The sequence below is a fragment of the Crinia signifera genome, chromosome 5 (assembly GCF_055691185.1).
Source record: "Crinia signifera chromosome 5, ASM5569118v1, whole genome shotgun sequence".
NCBI classification, from domain to species: domain Eukaryota; kingdom Metazoa; phylum Chordata; class Amphibia; order Anura; family Myobatrachidae; genus Crinia; species Crinia signifera.
The window spans coordinates 316,998,354-317,018,902 of record NC_139221.1 but is presented as its reverse complement, the minus strand read 5'-3'; the positions used below and the strand labels follow the sequence as shown (position 1 = coordinate 317,018,902).

The 20,549-nt window shown below is 45.2% G+C and overlaps 2 protein-coding genes across 3 annotated transcripts in view; both read left to right on the top strand.

Annotated features, from left to right (window-relative positions):
* Positions 1–6,562, top strand: part of PHF20L1 (PHD finger protein 20 like 1) — an 88,203-nt gene extending 81,641 nt beyond the window's left edge. Inside the window, exons 17-21 of the mRNA XM_083144858.1 lie at positions 933–1,032; positions 2,741–2,936; positions 3,215–3,560; positions 4,177–4,324; positions 4,585–6,562. Of these exons, the coding sequence (XP_083000984.1) occupies positions 933–1,032; positions 2,741–2,936; positions 3,215–3,560; positions 4,177–4,324; positions 4,585–4,727 (933 nt within the window). The 3' untranslated portion in view covers positions 4,728–6,562. The remainder of the gene's footprint in view (positions 1–932; positions 1,033–2,740; positions 2,937–3,214; positions 3,561–4,176; positions 4,325–4,584) is intronic.
* Positions 6,563–18,362: 11,800 nt separating this feature from the next.
* The window catches only part of TG (thyroglobulin), a 178,598-nt gene continuing 176,411 nt past the window's right edge, over positions 18,363–20,549 (top strand). For both annotated transcript variants that reach the window (XM_083144855.1, XM_083144854.1), the window contains exon 1: positions 18,363–18,568. In XM_083144855.1, the coding sequence (XP_083000981.1) occupies positions 18,505–18,568 (64 nt within the window). In that variant the 5' untranslated portion in view covers positions 18,363–18,504. The remainder of the gene's footprint in view (positions 18,569–20,549) is intronic.

Genomic DNA, 20,549 nt, shown 5'->3' with positions numbered 1-20,549 from the left:
ATGTTTTTAGAACTTTTTCATAAATGGTTCATTGCCAGCGGTGTAAATACAAATTTTGCCCACCGGGCAAAAAAGTTTGTCAACCCTCCATGGCTCCATATATTAGTTATAGTTTTTTTTCTACCTACATGCTCGTTGCCGGGGGCTTTCAGGCCCGTTGCCGGGGGCTTTCATGCTGTGCAGTGATCCTATGCACCTGTGGCGCTAGCTCCCTCCGCCACCGCTTGGACTGCAGTGTTATTGTCACACCACTGTTCATAGCCTCCTCTGTCTGTAAGGAAACTACAGTGGGGTGGCGACTGGAAACGTGGGAAAATAAAGGACACTATGCATATTGATCACAAAGGCATCCACCCTAATGTGGCATTAGGCTAACAGCATCCAATCAGAGTCAGGTTGTGTGTACAAGCTTCATAATGGACTTTGCCCATAATTGTGGCTGCACAGAGCGGTGGTTGCACATGCATTTATATTAATGGCTTCTCTGGTGCAGAAAGTACAGGAGCTGAACTGTTGACCACCTACCTGAACTTTGAATTACTCCTGCACTTATACTGGCTGCAGGAACCCCCCGTTCCCATCCTTCCCACTCCATCTACAACCCCCCCCCCCTCACCTATATAGACGTTCTCATCACCACCTATATCGCTATAATAAGCACGTTAGGTATTTTGGCATTGTGACCAATACAAATACTATTACCCACTGCTTTAACAGCATGTCATTCTTGTTTGCTAACATTGGTTGTACCTATATACTATATATCAACATATACTTAGATACCCAGGTCATTATTTCGCTGCCTGGGTTTCCCATTAGTGACCGATGCAAAGCATATAGAGGGTGAGCACTTAGCTATAACTATATGTACAATGCTTATCAATGTGTAAGTGTATAGAACACTGTTTAAAGCATGTGATTCTGTCCTACAGTGTGAGGAGTGCCTGTGCTGGCAGCACAGCGTGTGTATGGGGCTCCTAGAAGACAGTATTCCCGAACAGTACATCTGCTACGTGTGCAGCGACCCACCAGGTACGTGCTCAGAGATACTTCTGCTATCAGGTAATGGTTCAGTAAAATCGAAACAAACTGCACATGTGTCCTCATACCCTGCGGCTGGCCCTGGCACAGAGCATATTTTTCCACTTAAAATATGCGTCTTATACACAAAAATAAACAACTGGAAGAGACAACGACTCTTGTACAACATCCGTACATCTGATTCTACATCTGTATTCAGAGTGTTGCGATTCTGCGGCCTTTTCTCACACCAAGTTCATCTGCGACTTGATACAGGTGTAAAACGAATTGCTCTAGTGAACTTCCGTCGTACCGGGCATCTCATCCTGCGTGTATTGTGGCTAGCTGTATGGGGACAGATCTGTGTGCAGCCCGGCACCTCTAGTGCACCTCAGTCGTACCGGGTGTCTCACCCTGTGTGGTGTATTCAAGCTAGCTGTATGGGGACACCTCTGTGTTTAGAAGGCTAGAAGAACTAAAACCAATCAGGCTGTGTTGCAGAGTACGTAACTGCACACACACACACACACACACACACACACACATTGTACTTGCACAGATTTACACAACCATAACTATTCCTGACAATTGCCGTGTGCTCCCCGGCTTACCCCTCCCGGTCACTCCTGCTTCCTGTCTCCGTTACTCTCTCCTGCCAGTTCTCCATTCATGCCCTTTGTATCCCACCTTCTAGAAGAAGTACTAAGCCCCCGACCCCTCCCTTACACACCGTCTCAATACTCTGTCCTGCTGTCTTCTTTAATAGCCATAGAGGAGTATTCATTATGTGACAATATTTCCCGACTGGTCACCTATTCAATGCTGCCGTTAACAACCGCATTGAAGGGTGCCAGATCTGACTTTAAAAAAAAGTCTGATATGTTATGATATGCAGTTTTTTGACAATCCGCAGTCATCTTCGCGGATCCACAGACTTCCCGACACTCGACAGCCGGAACATTGAATGCCGACTGTCGAGTTACTGTCAAATAATACTGAAACAGCCGCCCCTCCCCCTCCCACCACCACCAACTACTTAATTCCCAAACCTTCATATGAAGCTGCATGAATCTGTGCTGTGCCCCTCCCTACATTACACATGGGGCGATTGATCCGCCTTAGGAAATCACTACTCAGGCATGTGAGCCTCTATCCTCACCAGCTGCACTACGCCAGGTCCTGCTCTGATACAGGCTGATTAATAGAGGCCACAGCGGCAGAAACAGGTAGACAACAGCCGGAGATGGTTTCTTTCTAGCGCTACCATGAATATAGAGCAATTACAATGTGGATAAGGCAAGTGCACATTCAGTAGGTGAAGCAGTGTCACCCCACACTCCCAGTCATTACCTGCCAGCGCTATACACAATAATATATTGCACTTGTGTGCAGAATGTCTTACAAATAAAGTTTTCGACAGTGAAATTCTTTCCGCGGATCAAAAAACTGGGTTTTTGCGGGCGATTCGATCCACGGAAGGAATTGCACTATCAAAAACTTTATTTGTAGGACATATTCCGCGCACAGTGGCCGTGCAGGATGCTGGCTGAACCTGGACTTTTTTTTTTTAATGTGCAATTGTTAACAAAGCATGGTTTTGCCTTGTAAGTGATTTCCCCTTTAAAAAAAACATCAGAGTTCGGACGGCATTCCACATGGCCGCAGAATTTGGGCATCATTACATCTAGCCCCATATATTAACTTGGACTCCTTCTTTTAGGCCAGCGATGGAGCGCAAAATACAGATATGACCGAGATTGGTTTAGTAATGGTCATATGTGTGGCCTGTCATTTATAAATGAAAACTACTCCTACCTTAATGCCAAGAAGATCTTGTCGACCCACCACCTCCTGGCAGATGTGTATGGCGTGACAGAGATACTGCATGGATTGCAGCTAAAGTTTGGTATACTGAAGTAAGTGAAGGACATGACTATTTAACTAGAGAGCAAATAAACCATCAATTAAAACAAAATAGTATATTATAGATGTGTCGCTGGAATGGTATAATACGGAGAATGTGCCCTAACATTTGGGGGTCTTCCCATAAGATCATTATAATATTTCCTGGCCAAGATTCTTAATTAGGACACAGTCGTTTGCCTTTTTTTCGAATGAAAAGTTATTTGTATAGCTCTAATGAAGTAATTACGAAGATGTCTTTACATGCTCCAACAAACCTTTTTATTTTAAGGAATAAAGACCATCCAGACCTTCGGTTGTGGGCCTACCCATCGAAGCTGAGGGAGCCCGGTCAAGCCAACGAGAAGCGAGTGGTTGGTTCCCCGAGCGAAAGAAACCTTTTTGCCATGAATAAGGGGCTCGCAACCAAGCTTGGCAAGATGGAAGAGACCTATATAACCAGTGAACACAGCTATCAAAAGCCCCAGGGTTCCGGGAATGGAGGAAAACCGTCTAATGACTGTGAAAAGTCAGAGGATCGCTGCAACGTACTGTCAGAGGGTCAAAAAACAAACTTTCAAACAGATGCTAAAAACAGTTTACTGGTTCCCTTAAACATAGAAAGAAGGAATAATCAGGTGAGCCACAAGTCTTTGTTTGATCTTAGAAAATCATATCCAAGGGTATGGGTGAGTTTTGACTTGAGGATCTGTATAAATAGGTCTTTGCATTTAGGGGGACGCAAGTTGGCCAAAAACCTTTGTGTTTATGACTGAGACTTTAATGGTATAGGCAACTGATCCTTACAAAACAGAGGTCCACTCCATCATGCATGTGGAATGGGAGACAGGACACTTGACCCAACAACTCCCACTGGCAAAGTTAAGATGGAACAGACCCTGGCCCAGCTGTAGGAATCAACCACGAGGAGTTTAACCAAATGGGTGGTGGGTTCTACAGAGCAGTAGAAAGGGGAACATAGCATTGGTAGCATTGGAGATAGAGAGGAGGTGGGCTGGACAGACTGTAGTGGGAGGGAATTGCAGTGACTTGAAGAACAACATTGTGAATGGCTTTAGCCAGAATGCCCATATTTTTCCCTAAGGGCAATGACCGATAATTATCCATAACTCTTCTCGTTCATGATAGAGAATTCCAGCAGGCTTCTGTTTGGACAGTCTACAGGTCAAACAAGACTACTAGAGTGTTTTACATGATCTATTATTGGAAGTAATCCAGATCCTTCTGTTTTAGAGTGTAATGGTCGAGGTTTGTAACGAAAAGAGAGTAGAGGAACAAGCAGACTCCCACCTTCAGTGGCAGCTAAATCTTCTGACGCACATAGAAAGTGTCCAGAATGAAGTCACCAACCACATGGACCTCATAGAGAAGGAAGTAAATGGTAAGATTATTTCATCGCTCTGGGATGCTCATCTGGGGTCTTGCAATTAAATTTTCCATCCTGGTGTTTGATACCCCTATTCGGTTTGTTCCATTTCCAACCACCGTGCCAATTATGATCTAACATAGGCCTTTGGCTATGTACTGGGCATAGCGCGTGCCAAATAGCCGGTCTATGTTGTCCGGTGACCAGGTCAACATAGACGTTGAAAATAACCCTGCTCGAGATCTCCTGATTAATCGCCTCTTTTCTTCTCCAAGTTCTAGAAAGCTGGTTGGATTTCACCGGCGAGCTCGAGCCCCCAGATCCGCTCGCCAGGCTGCCTCAATTAAAGAGACGGATAAAGCAGCTTTTAATAGACATGGGAAAAGTTCAGCAAATAGCCACGCTCTGCTCCGTATGACGAAGAAGAGGAGAGACTGGCACCTGCCGTCGCTTGAACTATTTTCTTACTTAGGATACATAAAGTTTGTACAGGTTTTATTGATAATATATATATATATATATATATACATATATATATTAGTATTGATCCTTTACAAGGATTATAAATGAGACTTTAAAACCAGCCGAGACATGCTGGCTGGCACCTGGAGGTTTATTCTGTGACTTATCGTCCCTTGGATAAGGACACTGGTGGTATGAGTTGTGCTCCACCCAGCTGGCAGTGGTGGTAGCACATCCTTAATCTGGGATTCCTCAAACCAACACCAGCTTCTTCTTTGTAACAAAAACGTGTGTTACCCTTCTCCTAAAGCAGTATTGCAGATACTTCTAGTTTTCTTTTCCTAAGCAAAGTCATAATCTATTTTCTGTAACGTGTGTTAAGCTGTACTGGATTCAGTTCCGCGTAGCGCTATTTTTCGCTTGATCGTTTTGTAGACAGATACACCAGCCAAAAGCAACAAATATAATATAACGCCCCCTGCCTCTCAGAAAGATGGAGATCCTTTTCCTAAATGGCAACACCCCCAACCCCCCTCCCCACACACACACACACACACACCCATATTCATTAACCATCCAATAATAATAAGAGGGAATCTTGGTCCTATCGAGTGCACTGATTGGATAGCGGACACGCCAGCCAGGCAACGCTTCCCTAGGTGTCCTCATTCGCGCCAGAGAGTCACCAGGCACTGAGAAACGCAGACAGCCTTGAAAACTGAAGCTAGTTGAGGATGTACGTGTGTAAATCTGTATCGTTTTTAAATAATGCAAGGATGTTCCTTTTTTTTTCAGTGACGTATTTTGCTGGCCTCACAATAACCCTAGACCAGTGGTTCCCAACGCCGGTCCTTAAGTACCCCCAACATCGCCGGTTTTCCAGGTCTCCACATAAAATCACAGGGGAAATAATTAGGTACACCTGTGTGGTTTTTTTTTTAAATGTATCTGAATAATGAGTGCACCTTCTAGGTGACCCGGAAAACGTTAACTGTTGGGGGGTACTTAAGGACCAGAGTTGGGAACCGTTGCTCTAGACCAGGCATGTCCAACGTTGGCCCTCCAGATGTTGTGAAACTACACATCCCAGCATGCTTTGCCACAGTTTTGCTATTAGAGAATGCTAAAACTATTGCAAAGCATGCTGGGATGTGTAGTTTCAAAACATCTGGAGGGCCAACGTTGGACATGCCTGCTCTAGACCGCCTTTCCCTCTGCGAACTTGGTTGGAAACGGGAATTTATCAAATCATGGAGAACGATAAAGCTAGCGCAGTCTGGCAAATGTCAAAAGGCCGATTGGTTGGTACTTTATCTCTCTAGGATTTGGTAAATATCGCCCATACTTCCATAGCAACTTGCTTTGCCTTGTTCTACACGTACAGTACAAAGACGTCACTGACTGTGGTCTAGCAAGCAAGAGATCTATACTTATTTATTGTACGTTTTTTAAATCGTTATTTTTGTCCCCACACTGCAATGCTGGTTTTACATCTTCTCTTTTTTCCCTGGTATTATGGCTTACAACATGGAAACTAAACGTGCCAAAAGTGACTACTACCGGCAACTGGAACGTCATCTCACGAGACACTGACAAGTCCATCCAGCTATGACTGGGTTGCCTAAGGATATTTCCTCTCCAGTTTTAATCTTCTTTACAGTGTTTAATTACTGATGTGTATATAAATATATATATATTTTATTTTGCCCAGAGTAATTCGAAATTGCTGTCATTTCCTTTTCACTTGTGCATTAAATAGTAACCTCAGCGGGTATGAGGGCATGACTAGAACAGACAAGACTGTTCATTGTTTAGTTATAGAACCACTAAACTATCCGTGAGAAAGGTCTTATGATTTTGTGTGTGTGTGTGTGGTTTTTAGTGATATTTTTTGTTTATTCCTGTTTTTATTTTATTATTAAATTTTAGCTTTTTTCAGACAGTCAAACCAAAGGTAAAGAATGGGAAAGCCACATAAAAGGGACGATCGTATTAGGTGCAAAATAATATTCTACATGTTTCGGTCAAATGGAAAAACAAAATTCTTTAAGAATTCATATACTTTTACTGCAATATGAATGGCGCTATGTTTAAGGGGATCTGTTGCGAATGCCTAACAAAGGCAGCCCTTTCGTTGCTGTCATTACACTGGTGACTTCACTGACGTTTCACTGGTGACTTCACTGACGTTTCACTGGTGACTTCACTGACGTTTCACTGGTGACTTCACTGACGTTTCACTGGTGACTTCACTGACGTTTCACTGGTGACTTCACTGACGTTTCACTGGTGACTTCACTGACGTTTCACTGGTGACTTCACTGACGTTTCACTGGTGACTTCACTGACGTTTCACTGGTGACTTCACTGACGTTTCACTGGTGACTTCACTGACGTTTCACTGGTGACTTCACTGACGTTTCACTGGTGACTTCATGAAGGCTTCACCCCACAATGTGGATGCCTCTACAGTTTATAGATCCACTTTGAATGCACTCGTGCCTACTGATATATTTCAGCAAAATGTCATGTACCGTTTTGTCCTCGATCTTGCAAAGGGTTTTGTAGTTGAATATGCATTGCCATCTAATCTTCATTTAAGTGAACTACTTTAAAGTGGTCTCAGAGAGGGTGTGGGCGAAAGAACCAGGTTTTGTAGTTGAATATGCATTGCCATCTAATCTTCATTTAAGTGAACTACTTTAAAGTGGTCTCAGAGAGGGTGTGGGCGAAAGAACCAATCAGAAATGAACCTATTCCTTGACGTAGTCTTTGATCTACCCTTAAACAATCCTGCTAAGTAGCGCCACACTACCCCGGTTTATAACCAAGGTGGTGGAACATAGCACAGAAGGAAAGATAAGGTTCTCATGCACTAGGGCGATATACATGCGATTTGATCACTTTTTTTATGCGATTGCGGCAATAATTTGCATAAATATCCAAATGTATGTATTTGACATCAGATGCGATGTGTGGTCCCGTGTGCACCGGATCAAAGCCTGAGGATCGCAAGGGCTGCAGGAGCGATATTGCCTCACAGCCAAACCAGGCAGGCTACCCGGGCGGCTCAAGGGGGATCGCGTGCGGCTTCTCCCCTTGGAGAAAGCGCACAAGTGTATGGGCACCTACACAGGGTCTCTGTCTTTGGAAAGGTGATAAAGCAACTGGTAATATTTACATTGTCTTCATACTTATCCTATAACGGAGGAGATGTACTAAGCCAGTGGATAGTGGTAACGTAGCAGCCAATCTGCTCCCTGCTGCCACGCAAAAGACAAAATGACCGTTAGGAGCTGTTTGGTTAATACTTGATCTCTCTCCATTTTATATTTCTACATGTCTAAAGGCCCGTACACACTGGGCGACTTTGAGCTGAAAGCCGCTCAGTTTACCTGTCTGAGCTGCTACCCATAGTGTCCTGCTGTGCATAGTTGTTGACCCCTGGGAAAATCGAAAAACCGCTCAGTATGTGCGATTATCTCCATCATCGGTCAGCTTGAAAAATTCGCCCAGTGTGTATGGTCCATTAGTACCCCCCCCCCCCCCCCCCCCCCCCCCCCCCCCCGAGGACAGAAATAGCAAATTTACTATCAATGTTGACATTGGTGAGAACGGTGCTATTTAATTCTACATATATAGGTGCTAAGGTAACTGCCCCGCTCTTATCGGGTTTGGATCATTGGGTCTACAGCATGATGGTTGCCAGTCATTAGGTGGAATGGAAAAAGGTTGACAAAGGAAAAGGTCAACATGTTTCTAGGTCGAAAGGTCATTAGTTTGACAGGTCATTAGTTCGACAAGTCATTAGTTTGACAATGTCTATGTCGACAGTCAAAAGGTCGACATGGGGTTTTTCACAGTTTTTTACCTGAATGTCAACACAGTCGACATGGACACAGTTTGAAGTGCACTGCATCCCCTTGCTGCGCTCGCGATGCGTCAGGAACGGTGCCTCGCTACGCTCAGCACACTATTTTATTCTCCCACCACGCCCTAGTGGATGGTAGGGCATGAAATACCGCCTGTCTGCTCAAAAAACAATGAAAAACCCCATGTCGACCTTTTGACTGTCGACCTAATGACCTTTTGACCTAGAACCATGTCAACCTTTTCCTATGTCAACCATGATGTTGTAGACCAAATGACGCATCCCGTCTTATCTAACCCAATACAGTTTACCCTCTGCAGTGTTTATTTAATCCACAGGCCGCTGTGTGTCAGTACACCTGTGACCGATCCTCTTCAGACTGATTTGCTTCGGTTAGAGATGCATTTGAAACACAGGAGTACATTTGCTAAAGTTTCTAAAGATTAAAATAGGTGATGTTGCCTGTAGTAACCAATCAGAAGTAACCAATAAGATTCTGCCTATAATTTTCTAGGATGCCATGGAGATATGAAAGACCAAATTTGATTGGTTGTACTGGCAACATCACCTCTTTCCATTTTTTGAAGCATTAGTGAATTTGCACCACAGTATTTTCAGCTTTGGGTAAAATATTCTGGTATTAATGTAACCGGTCTGTACAAGGACGGTAACAGAAATAGTGGGCACATTACAAATGTAAACTAAACCATGATTTTTAACAATTATTATTATTTAATTTTTTATGTCGGGAGTTTGTATTCTTTTAAAAGTGCAATTATAGTCCTTTAAATCCTAAAGCGTTCCCATCATCTACACCAGTGGTTCTCAAACTCGGTCCGCAAGGACCCCACACAGTTCACGTGTTCCAGGTCACCCTACAGTACTCATTACTGACTGGCACATTTTAAAAGATCCACATGAAAGCTTTTTTTTTTTGGGCTTGCCCCTGTCACTCATTCTAGCGTGCTTCAGGTCTGGGTGTTTGTTCCCACAAAACGTCCGTCTCCAATGTATAAGGTACAAGACTCCCCTTTTGTTTAAAAATTTTAATATTTTGAATCTTTCGTTTTAAAATACTCCGACTTGATGAAGCCTATTTCTTTTATACCATTAAACAAACGGCGCAACAATTTGTAACTTGAGCTGCAGTGCTCACAATGATTTGTAGTTCAGCAGTTATAAGCAATAGAGCCTACACTATTGTACGCTTTGTTATTTTTAGTTTTTTTTTGAGACCTGCGTACTACTTAACTGATGACATTTAGAAAGCTGCACGTATAATCTGATTCAAAACCTCATTTTTTCTTTTCTTCGTCTGTGTTGATTACAATTTTTTTTTTTTTTTTTTTGAAGTATAATAAGTGAAAATATGTAAGCAGGAGCTCCCGTGGTGAATCGGGTGACTGTTCTGTGTCTTCAGTATACAATTCATCAGTTCTACACAGCCTCAGATGTACTTTTCACTGGAAGTACTGGGTCCTTGTACATTCAAATGAATGTGTAAATTTGTTATTACACTGTTGTATATGTATGATATTGTATGTAAAATGGTTTATTAAAACGATTATTGCTACGCTTGTCTTTTGTTCTTTTTTTTTTGGCTTATTTGCCGTTCCAATGCAAGTACGACCAGGCTGGATAACACGTATCAAGCTTTTTATCCATTCTAGTGCACAGTTGTAAGTATATGATCAGCACAGTATAGCAATATACAGGACTAGACTGAATTATTTATGTACTCTGTTAGTTAAATGTACAGGCGTGTCTGCATAAATCTATCATCCTTTCACTTTGCCCTTCTTTTGGGGCAACTCTGTAGCGTTGAGTGTCTTTTCTTGTGGCTTATTTGCAAACAGAGCCGATAGAACCCACAAGCAGCTTCTGCTGATTACAATGATGTGCAGCATGCCTATATTTAAATATATAGTGTGTGGCGGCAGTTCTGCGTATGAAATGTTATGTAACCCTGGTTTCCAGGAAACTGCTGAAACGTTCCATTTCTAGTGCAGCTGCACACATTGAAAATAGATATGCAGCATATAATTTTAATCAGCAGAATCTCCTTGTGCTTTATTTTTTAATAAGATGCTATTTACTGTGAAAAGTTGCCAAAAAGGCTCCCCCGGTGCTCTAGAGTCACATGGAACTTGCATATTATGTATAATGCGACTTATCTCACATGGAGGATAGATGTATGTGGACACAACTGTATACATTGAAACCCCAATTTCCTAACTCCTACATGTAATAGATAGCAACCCACCAGGGTGGAATTTATTCTATCATAACAAGCTTCACTTTATTTTTTCTTTTTAGCCACTTGTTCATTTTCGCTTCACTAACAGCTGAAGAACACAAGCGTGCGTCACTGACCAAGTTTTCAGTTCACTGATCAGTGCACCTCTATAGACAATGCTGCAACCCAAAGTGTGTAAGTGCTCGTCTAGTGTACAGTTGGATATTGTAGAGGACCCTTCATCCCCTAGGTTCACCCTGCACAATAATTCTGAAACTCAAAACACCAAATCCACATTATTATATAAGTTAAGTCACCCATATCCAAAATGCTTGGGAACAGATATTGGATTTTTCGTTAGTATGGAATATTTGCCTACCATAACGAGATCTTGTGGATGACACCCAAGTGTAAACACAGTTCATTTAGGTTTCTTATAGTTATGGGGAATTCAGTTACTGACAAACCGCTTCGCCGGGCCAAATCCACCCTACATCGGGATCTTGCTCAAAAGTGTTTGCTACCTAATAGGGTAACCAGTACTCTTAAGCACAAGGGGGTAAAGCAGACCAGAGTAGGGGGTCATTGAATCCCCCTGTCCCATAGTTTGAAGGTCATTTTAGACAATATTTGTAATAGTTTTGTGCACTGCCTGCCACTGCACCTGCACAAATGGCCGTTTCACCTCCTGAAGGCTTAATCACTGTGCTGAGCACACAGTTGGGTGGCCATTAGTGGAGGAGAAAACTCTCCAACGCATACAGTTGAGGTTCTTTTGGCCAGACATTCATGCCGCAGTCAAGAGGTATTATCCGGAAATGCCCAGTGTGTCAGAAGGCGGCACCTTGGCCAGAATTTAGGGCTTCACTAGTACCCTTCCCTCTCATTTCTGTGCCGTTTGGGAGAATTGGTATGGATCTGATAGGGCCAGTGGAATAGTGCTTGGGCTCTCCATACAATAATGGTGGTAGTGGATTATGCCACCATATATTCCGAGGTTATACCCCTGCATAATATGTATCTGGCACTATTGCCAGCGAGTTACTATCCTGTGTATCTGCTTTGGGATACTGAAGGAGGTCTTAACAGACCAAGGTACCTCTTTTGTCTTTGGAGGAGGGGGGGGGTCCTGAGGACCGAGGTTGAAAACCACTGCTCTAAGTCTGCATATGTATCAAATTCTGCTTACCTAACTTATAATATTTTATTTTGTAAGGTGATAAAATTCTCTACAGAATGAAAAATACTAAGCAAAATACAAATCGCTCATATAGAAAGGTGAGTTTTAGGCGCAGACATGAGACGAGAAGGAGAGGGCCCTGATCGTGAAAGATTACAATGTAGAAGAAGAGAGCATAGCTGAAACAATAAGAGCTAAGTACACTTACCTGACCCCTGTCGCGGTTCCATTCTTCGGGAAGCCGCACTGGCTTTTCTGCTTTTCCAATTCCCCCCTTCTTCATACAGATATGGCATCCCTAGGAGTCCCCACCCACTGTTTCAGGAGTGTAAAGGCAAATTCCCCCCACAACCCCTTTTCTTGTGATGGTGCCCCCCTATCATTTTATTCTGCATCCGCCCCTGAGACAATAATTTAAAAGGCAAATCCAAACTGGTTTCATCTTTTAAATTATTGCCACTTTAAAACTTTGGTTTAAACTAGGCAGAATTACGCCGATGCAGGCTTACATTTCCCCAAGGTGGGTCCAAGTGGTTCTAAATAAGCTGCTGAATGGTTAGGAAGCAAAAGGGTCCGTAGGCAGGTGGGAGTGGTCCGCTAGTTGCAGGCAAGAATTGACCAGGGAGTGGACTGTTTGGGTGTAAAGGACCATAGGAATTGAATGTGGGTTTCTGTGTGAGAGTAGGTGCATAGTGATGGATCTGGAAATTGATTCTAAGCCATACGTGGTTGATGTTTTAAGCCTGCGATTCTTAATGCTCGGAGACGCAGACCAAAATCTGAAGAGCTACTGAGAGGAGCAGGCTCTGTGCAAATCCAGGTACTCTTTACCTAGAAGGGCGCCCATCGCGACCATCGAATGCACTAAAAATCGGGTGTGACGCGATGGCCGCGATTTCCCATAGGGACCAATGTTAAAAATGAGATTGGACCCGATTTTAGTGTTCAATGCCCGCGATTTTTACATAGGAAACAATGTTAAATGGGCCACAGAGCCCTAATAGTCACCGTGAACTCTGAAATGGCCCCCACAATTGTTAACGCCACCCCACGATCAACGTGAACCCGAAGCGTGGCGAGCGCAGCGGTACGCGTCCTCCGACCTTTTCATGCCCTACTATCCACGTCGGCGTGGAGTTGAGAATAGAATAGTGTGGCGAGCGCAGCGAGCCACCGAGGCCCGAAGCGTGGCGAGCGCACGCGGATACCTTCACAGTTATACGCGTCCCCTCGCGGGCTTCACAGGTGTCCGTGGCGAAAAGCGGACACCTGTGAAGCCCGCGAGGGGACGCGTTTACCTGTGAAGGTATCCGCGTCCCCTCGCGGGGCTCGCTGCACTCGCCACGCTTCGGGCTCGGTGGCTCGCTGCGCTCGCCACACTATTCTATTCTCAACTCCATGCCGACGTGGATAGTAGGGCATGAAAAGGTCGGAGGACGCGTACCGCCGCCCCTCGCTGCGCTCGCCACGCTTCGGGTTCACGTTGATCGTGGGGTGGCGTTAACAATTGTGGGGGCCATTTCAGAGTTCACGGTGACTATTAGGGCTCTGTGGCCCATTTAACATTGATTCCTATGGCCAAATCGCGGGCATTGAGGCATTTAACATTAAAATTGCGGTCAATCACCGTTTTTAACATTGATCCCTATGGGAAAATCGCGGTCATCGCGGGCACCCGTTTTTAATGTACCCGCGATTTACCCGCGATGCCCTTCTAGGTAAAGAGTACCCAAATCCAATACCAAGAAGTTTTTCAAATACATCAATAGTAAACTAATAATTAAAGAGAACATAGACACACTATCCAATATCAATGGTAAAAGCTTTACAGAGGAGAAGGGAAAAGCTGAACTATTAAATTAGTTCTTCTCATCAGTGTTTACTAGGGGAGAAGAGACATTGGAATGTACAGGTACCACAAATAGGATGAACAAGCCAGATCTTAATATTGCTTTCATGACTGATGAGATAATATTGCGGCTCAGCAAAATCAAAACAAACAAATCACCAGGCCCAGATGGGATTCATCCTAGGGTACTAATGGACTTAAGGGAGGAATTAGCGACCCTTCTGTATTACATTTTTTATAACTCACTTTCATCAGGTAAGGTTCCTAAAGACTGGAGAATAGCAGAAGTAGTGCCAATATTCAAAAAAGGAAAAAGGGACAGCCCAGCTAATTACAGACCAGTAGTGGGTAAATTATTTGAATGATTTTTAAGGGATGGTGTCCAGAAATATTTAGATCTTCATAGTTTACTTCGTATTAACCAGCATGGGTTTGTGAAAAATCAATTGTGTCAAACAAATTTACTCGGCTTCTATGAGGACGTCAGCAAAAACCTAGATTATGGAAACACCGTAGACGTGGTCATCCTAGATTTTGTTAAAGTTTTCGATACATTGCCGCACAAGAGGTTGATAAATAAAATGGAGGACCTGGGGTTAGGGGTAAGAATCTGTAGATGGGTAGGGAACTGGCTGTGTAATAGAGAACAGAGAGTGGTCATGAACAGTGCCGTATCAACTATGATACCAGTACTAAGTGGAGTGCCTCAGGAGTCGGTACTAGGGCCCATTTTATTTAAAATATTTATTAATGATATTGGGCTGGGATTACTCAGCAATGTATCCATCTTTGCGGATTATACAAAACGGTACTTGTTTCCTAGAACGGCGCCCACGATTTCCATCGTATGGGCTCCTAAAAATCTCATCGCTTCGCAACACATCCCTGTGGAATATTGCGGCATGCGATGCGATTCGATTTTTAATTGTACAAGTACCCATGCCATGAGATGTGATGGGTGCTTACAATGAGATGTAACCCCCAGTATCCACGCCATCCCGAGGCGTGGCGAGCGGCGGCGGTACGTGTCCTCCGACCTTTTCATACCCCCATTATCCACGTCGGCGTGGAGTTGAATTTAGATAGTGTGGCGAGCCACCGATCCCGAAGTGTGGTGAGCAGACGCGGAATACGAGCCCGAAGTGTGGCGAGCGGACACAGATTACTTTACATGCATTCCGCGTCCGCTTGCCACGCTTCGGGCCCGTACTCCGCGTACCCTCGCGGGGCTCGTCACGCTTCGGGCTCGGTTGCTCGCTGCGCTCGCCACACTATCTAATATCAACTTCACGCCGATGTGGATAGTGGGGGTATGAAAAGGTCGGAGGACGCGTACCGCGGGGCTCGCCACGCTTCGGGATGGTGTGGATATTGGGGGTTACATCTCATTGTAAGCACCCATCACATGGCATGGGTGCTTGTACAATTAAAAATCGCATTGCATCGCATACCATTTGCAGGCATGCTATGCGATATTTAATTGTACAAGCATCGCATCGCACACCACTAAATAAGGTACACGATGCCATGCGATGGGCACCGTGCTAGGAAACAAGTACCTACAAAACTGAGTTATGTGAGAATTAGATCAACCGAGGATGTCTCCGCGCTTCAGAATGATCTTAATAAACTAGATGATTGGGCAAAAAAGTGGAAAATGAGGTTCAATGTGGATACATGCAAAGTTATGCACCTTGGGAGACATAACCAATGTGCTAGTTATAACCTGAGCGTGGAGGCATTGGGTAAAAAGGAACTAAGAGTCCAAATAGATAACAAACTGGGGTGTAGCGCTCAATGTAATATAGCAACAAAGAAGGGCCAACAAAATTCTAGCATGTGGAAACTAGGGACTTAAAAGTAATTATGCCACTGTACAAAGCACTGGTTAGACCACACCTAGAATATGGAATACAATTCTGGGCCCCGCACTATAAAAGGGACATCCTAGAACTGGCAAAAGTCCAAAGAAGAGCAACAAAGCTAATTCAGGGAATGGATAATTTAAGCTACGAGGAGAGATTGAGAAATTTGGGACTGTTCACGCTAGATGAGATGTTTAAGGGGGACATGCTTAACGTACTCACATATCAGATGACAATATAAGGAACTGTCAAGCGCACTTTTTAATACAAGGAAGGAATCTAGGACACGTGGGCACGAGTTAAGATTAGAAGAAAGAAGATTTCGTTCCCTTAGAAGGAAAAACGTTTTTTCATGGTCAGGGCAGCTAAAGGTACTCTTTACCTAGCACGGCGCCCACGATCTTGATCGTGGGCATCGTGAGGTAAAAAATCGCGTCGGTCGCGTCGTATGCGGGCTAAAGATGCCCCGACGCGACCGACGCGATGTCCACGATTTCCCATTGAAAACCATGTTAAACATGGACATCGCGTCGGTCGCGTCGCGGCCGGCCATAAATGTGCACACGATGGCCGCGACGCGATGCCCACGATTTGCCATAGGAATCAATGTTAAAAGGCCCGATGGACACGATTTTCATGTTAAATGGCTGAATGGACCCGATTTTAGCATAGGAAACAATGTTAAATGGGCCTTAGAGCCCAAATACTTACCCTGAACTCTGAAATGGCCCCCCCAATTGTTTACGCCACCCCACGATCAACGTCAACCCGAAGCGTGGCGAGCCCGCGAGGGGCGGCGGTACGCGTCCTCCGACCTTTTCATACCCCCACTATCCACGTCGGCGTGGAGTTGAGAATAGAATAGTGTGGCGAGCCCCGCGAGGGGACGCGGATACCTTCACAGGTAAACGCGTCCCTTCGCGGGCTTCACAGGTGTCCGCGTCGCCATGGACACCTGTGAAGCCCGCGAGGGGACGCGTATAGCTGTGAAGGTATCCGCGTCCCCTCGCGCGGCTCGCTGCGCTCGCCACGCTTCGGGCTTGGTGGCTCGCTGCGCTCGCCACACTATTCTATTCTCAACTCCACGCCGACGTGGATAGTGGGGGTATGAAAAGGTCGGAGGACGCGTACCGCCGCCCCTCGCGGGCTCGCTGCGCTCGCCACGCTTCGGGTTCACGTTGATCGTGGGGTGGCGGTAACAATTGGGGGGGCCATTTCCCAGTCAAGGTTGCCTATTTGGCCTCTGTGGCCCATTTAACATTGTTTCCTATGGCCACATCGGGTCCATTGAGGCATTTAACAGTAAAATCTCGTCGGTCGGGCCATTTAACATTGATTGCTATGGGAAATCGGGTGCATCGCATCGCGGGTACATTTATGGCCGGCCGCGACGCGACCGACGCGATTTCCATGTTTAACATGGGTTTCAATGGGAAATCGCGGGCATCGCGTCGGTCGCGTCGCGGCCAGACCTAAATGTACCCGCGATGCCCGCGATGGGCGCCGTGATAGGTAAAGAGTACCCAGCTAAACTATGGAACTCTCTTCCTGGTGAGGTGGTGTGGGCAGACACAATAAATACGTTTAAAATAAGGTTGGACAAACATTTAAAATGTAAAATTACCATGTCTCGCTGAACTGTCCGGCCTCTGTCACCCAGCCACCCACTTACTGAGTGAAGTGGGCTGGCCAACAATGCGTTTTGCAGTGAATCTCTTTATTGTAGCCACACCCCCCACAGTACATTGGCAGTAATAGTGGGGGGGGGGGCCATGGCTATGATGACACAATCGCAAAGCCAAAGTTCCACCTACAGCCGTTCCTGCCTCCTCCCCGCCCACTTTCACAAGCCACACCTCCCATCTCCCGGTTCTGTGCTGCCCCATCCAGGAGAATCGGCAGCTATGGTTTATCCAAGTTTTCACAATGTCTGCTAACGGAAGGGTCAGTCACATCTCGGGGCCTGATTCAGTCCTGTTCACTAGGCTGTGTATGTTCGCAGCCTATCAAACAGGCAAAAGCCTCCCGCGCGAATCCCCTCTGTAACATGTGCATTCCCTAACACATCCCCTCGCATGCGTGCGGCCAAATGGGAGAGAAATCATTCGGTTGGCGCACACCATTCTCCCCTTCGATAATAAACATCAGTCTAGACTTTTATTCTGGCCGCTATCTGCCAAATTAAGGGCGGCGCTGATGTCATGTGATGGCATCGCCATTTCTGCATTCTTAGGGGAGCGCCCAGCGATTTCACGGGGATGTCCATAAAACACAGGGCGAAGTCGTTCGCCCCCGGGGTTTGCACATGTGCAAATTCTGAGAGACCCAAAATCTCCAGATCATGTTCTATTGCTCCAGTATCTCAACCAATAAAACAGACAAAGGACCACAGTAATGCAAAACACAGTTCCCCCATTTCTGGCAGAGCGACTCGCTTGTCATTGTCCGGTAGCAGAGCTGGGTATGACATGTGCTGCAGGTGCAGTGTGTGCTGATGCTCTGCGTTCTGCATCAGTATTCCGCCCCTGCTGAGTCACTGTAGCAATAACGTACTGGGCGGATGGGCTCTCCTTGCTCCAGCGAGCAGATGATTGAGGCTCCTACGTCACTGAGTGAGTCTGCAGGTGGCTGCGTCCTCACTGATGGGTATATAAGGGGGGACGTGATACCTGCTCAGTGCTGGATCATCACCCCCCTGTCGTATCCCACAGGGGGCCCAGAGCACAGAACCAATGGCCCAGCTACCCGTTATCACTTTCCTTTCTATTATCTCTGTAGCATCTGCTACCACAGCTGGTAAGTACTTATTAGGGTATTACAGTATATTCATCGTTACCATGCCTACATGATATATACATTTATTCTCTGATAGCCCAGCTGCACTTTTAAAGGGCTTTCTTACTAGCACCCCTCATTTTTTATTTTAGTTTGTGCCAGTGTTTCTATAACTTGTAAACATTGCTCTGCCTTTGTGGCTGTATTCTGTGTTTTTCAGCAATACCTTTATATCATCCAGGTGGCATTGGGTTTGTTGCTTTTATCACATCTTTCTCTTGGGATTTGCAGGCTTGGTGGATTTACAGTAGCTTGGCCTCGATCCTGTCTTATTAATAGGTTTTAGTAACGATCGGTGGCCACACACACAAACCTAAATTATATACATGTCTGTCCTGAAATAGAGAGAACACATATATATTTCAGAACTCAGCCACAGAAGCGATATCGACGGCTTTTAGTTAACTGGTTTAAACTTGCAGGGGAGGAGAGGTGCCCCCTGGGGAGCAGGAGCCCAGAGGTAGATGACTGCATTGCCTCCCAGAGTTAAATCTCTGGTAACGATGGGGGTTATTCAGTATTCAATATCTGTTACAGCAAGACAGCTATGTTATGCCATGCAGCTGCTGCGTGTAACATTGGGCAGTGGCCACAAACCACCCCAAAACTGGTCTGGACACGCCTCCAACGCCGCGTCGCCGCCCACCCAATGCACGGTTGCCTCCCCCCTGCAGTTGCTCATACTGCGTTCGCATTTTTCAGAATGCGACCACAGTTTGAGGACTCGTACATGAGCAGAATAGTGGAATCACCAAATATCGATTACTGCTATTTCATGTCCAGAGCTGAATAATCAGCTCTGTGCGCTTACACTAGCCCCCAATTGGGGCAGTTCCCCGTTTTGGTGATGACTAGGTCAGGTAATAGGCCAACATGTGTGAATTAGGAATGGCCAATAATGGGTTAACCATCGATGATACCGTTGATAGTTATGGTATCGAAAACCCTCTCCAAGGGAAGCATTGATGGTTTCACCTACCAATGGTCATCTCTGCTGCTCTATTCAAGTGGCTGCGAGCCAATCACAGCCTGGGGCAGTGCTTCACAGACGTCGGGGGCAGAGCTTGTAGCTTTGCTACACCATCGATGGTGGGAAAATATTGGGTTCTCCCTCTTCGATGGTAAAAGTTAAATATTTCTAGCACTAGCTCTGTCTGATCTGAAGCTGTCAGGGGATCATCATTAATCTGATCAGATGTATCTGTAGTGAATAGAGTAAAAATTGAGCCCAGGGTCAGATCCCGTATCATCGCTGGCCTGGCCACTCATCTGCTTTCCATCATTCTACTATGGAAAGCCGTCCACCCCCAGGAAAATCGCTAAAACAGGTGAAAATCTCTCAGTGTGTATGCACTTAGTGTTTTTTCAGCCCAGCGATTTTCCCCATAATCGTTCAGCATACCCGCTGGACAAAAACGCCCAGTGTGCATGGACAGTAACAGTCTCCCTGCGGCTAAGATTCTAATGCATTAAGTAATAATAACATCAATAATGTACTGTTCAGATTCCAAAACCATACTTACTGTATGTTGATAAAGAGGAATGGAAATGACGTTCCAAGAGTATGTCAGATTATAGGTACAGTGATAGTATTCCTTAATGATAAATTACATTGTTCAATACAGCAAATATTAACATTTATTTTCTACCACTAGGTGGCACTTGATGCATTTTAATGAAATGCAGAACACCCTTCTGTATATGTATTTTTGTAAGGTAATGCAGCCCAAAGGCTGAATTAAGAGACACAAGGACCTGAGGCTGACAATTTTCAAGGGCTTATAGTGAGAAGGGTACTGATATGTTAGTTGGGCGCCCACTAAACTATTTGCTTAGTTTTCAGCGGCTTCTCGCGGGGCTCGCTGCGCTCACCACGCTTCGGGCTCGCCACACTATATAAAATCAACTGCATGCCGACATGGATAGTTAGGATATGAGCGCA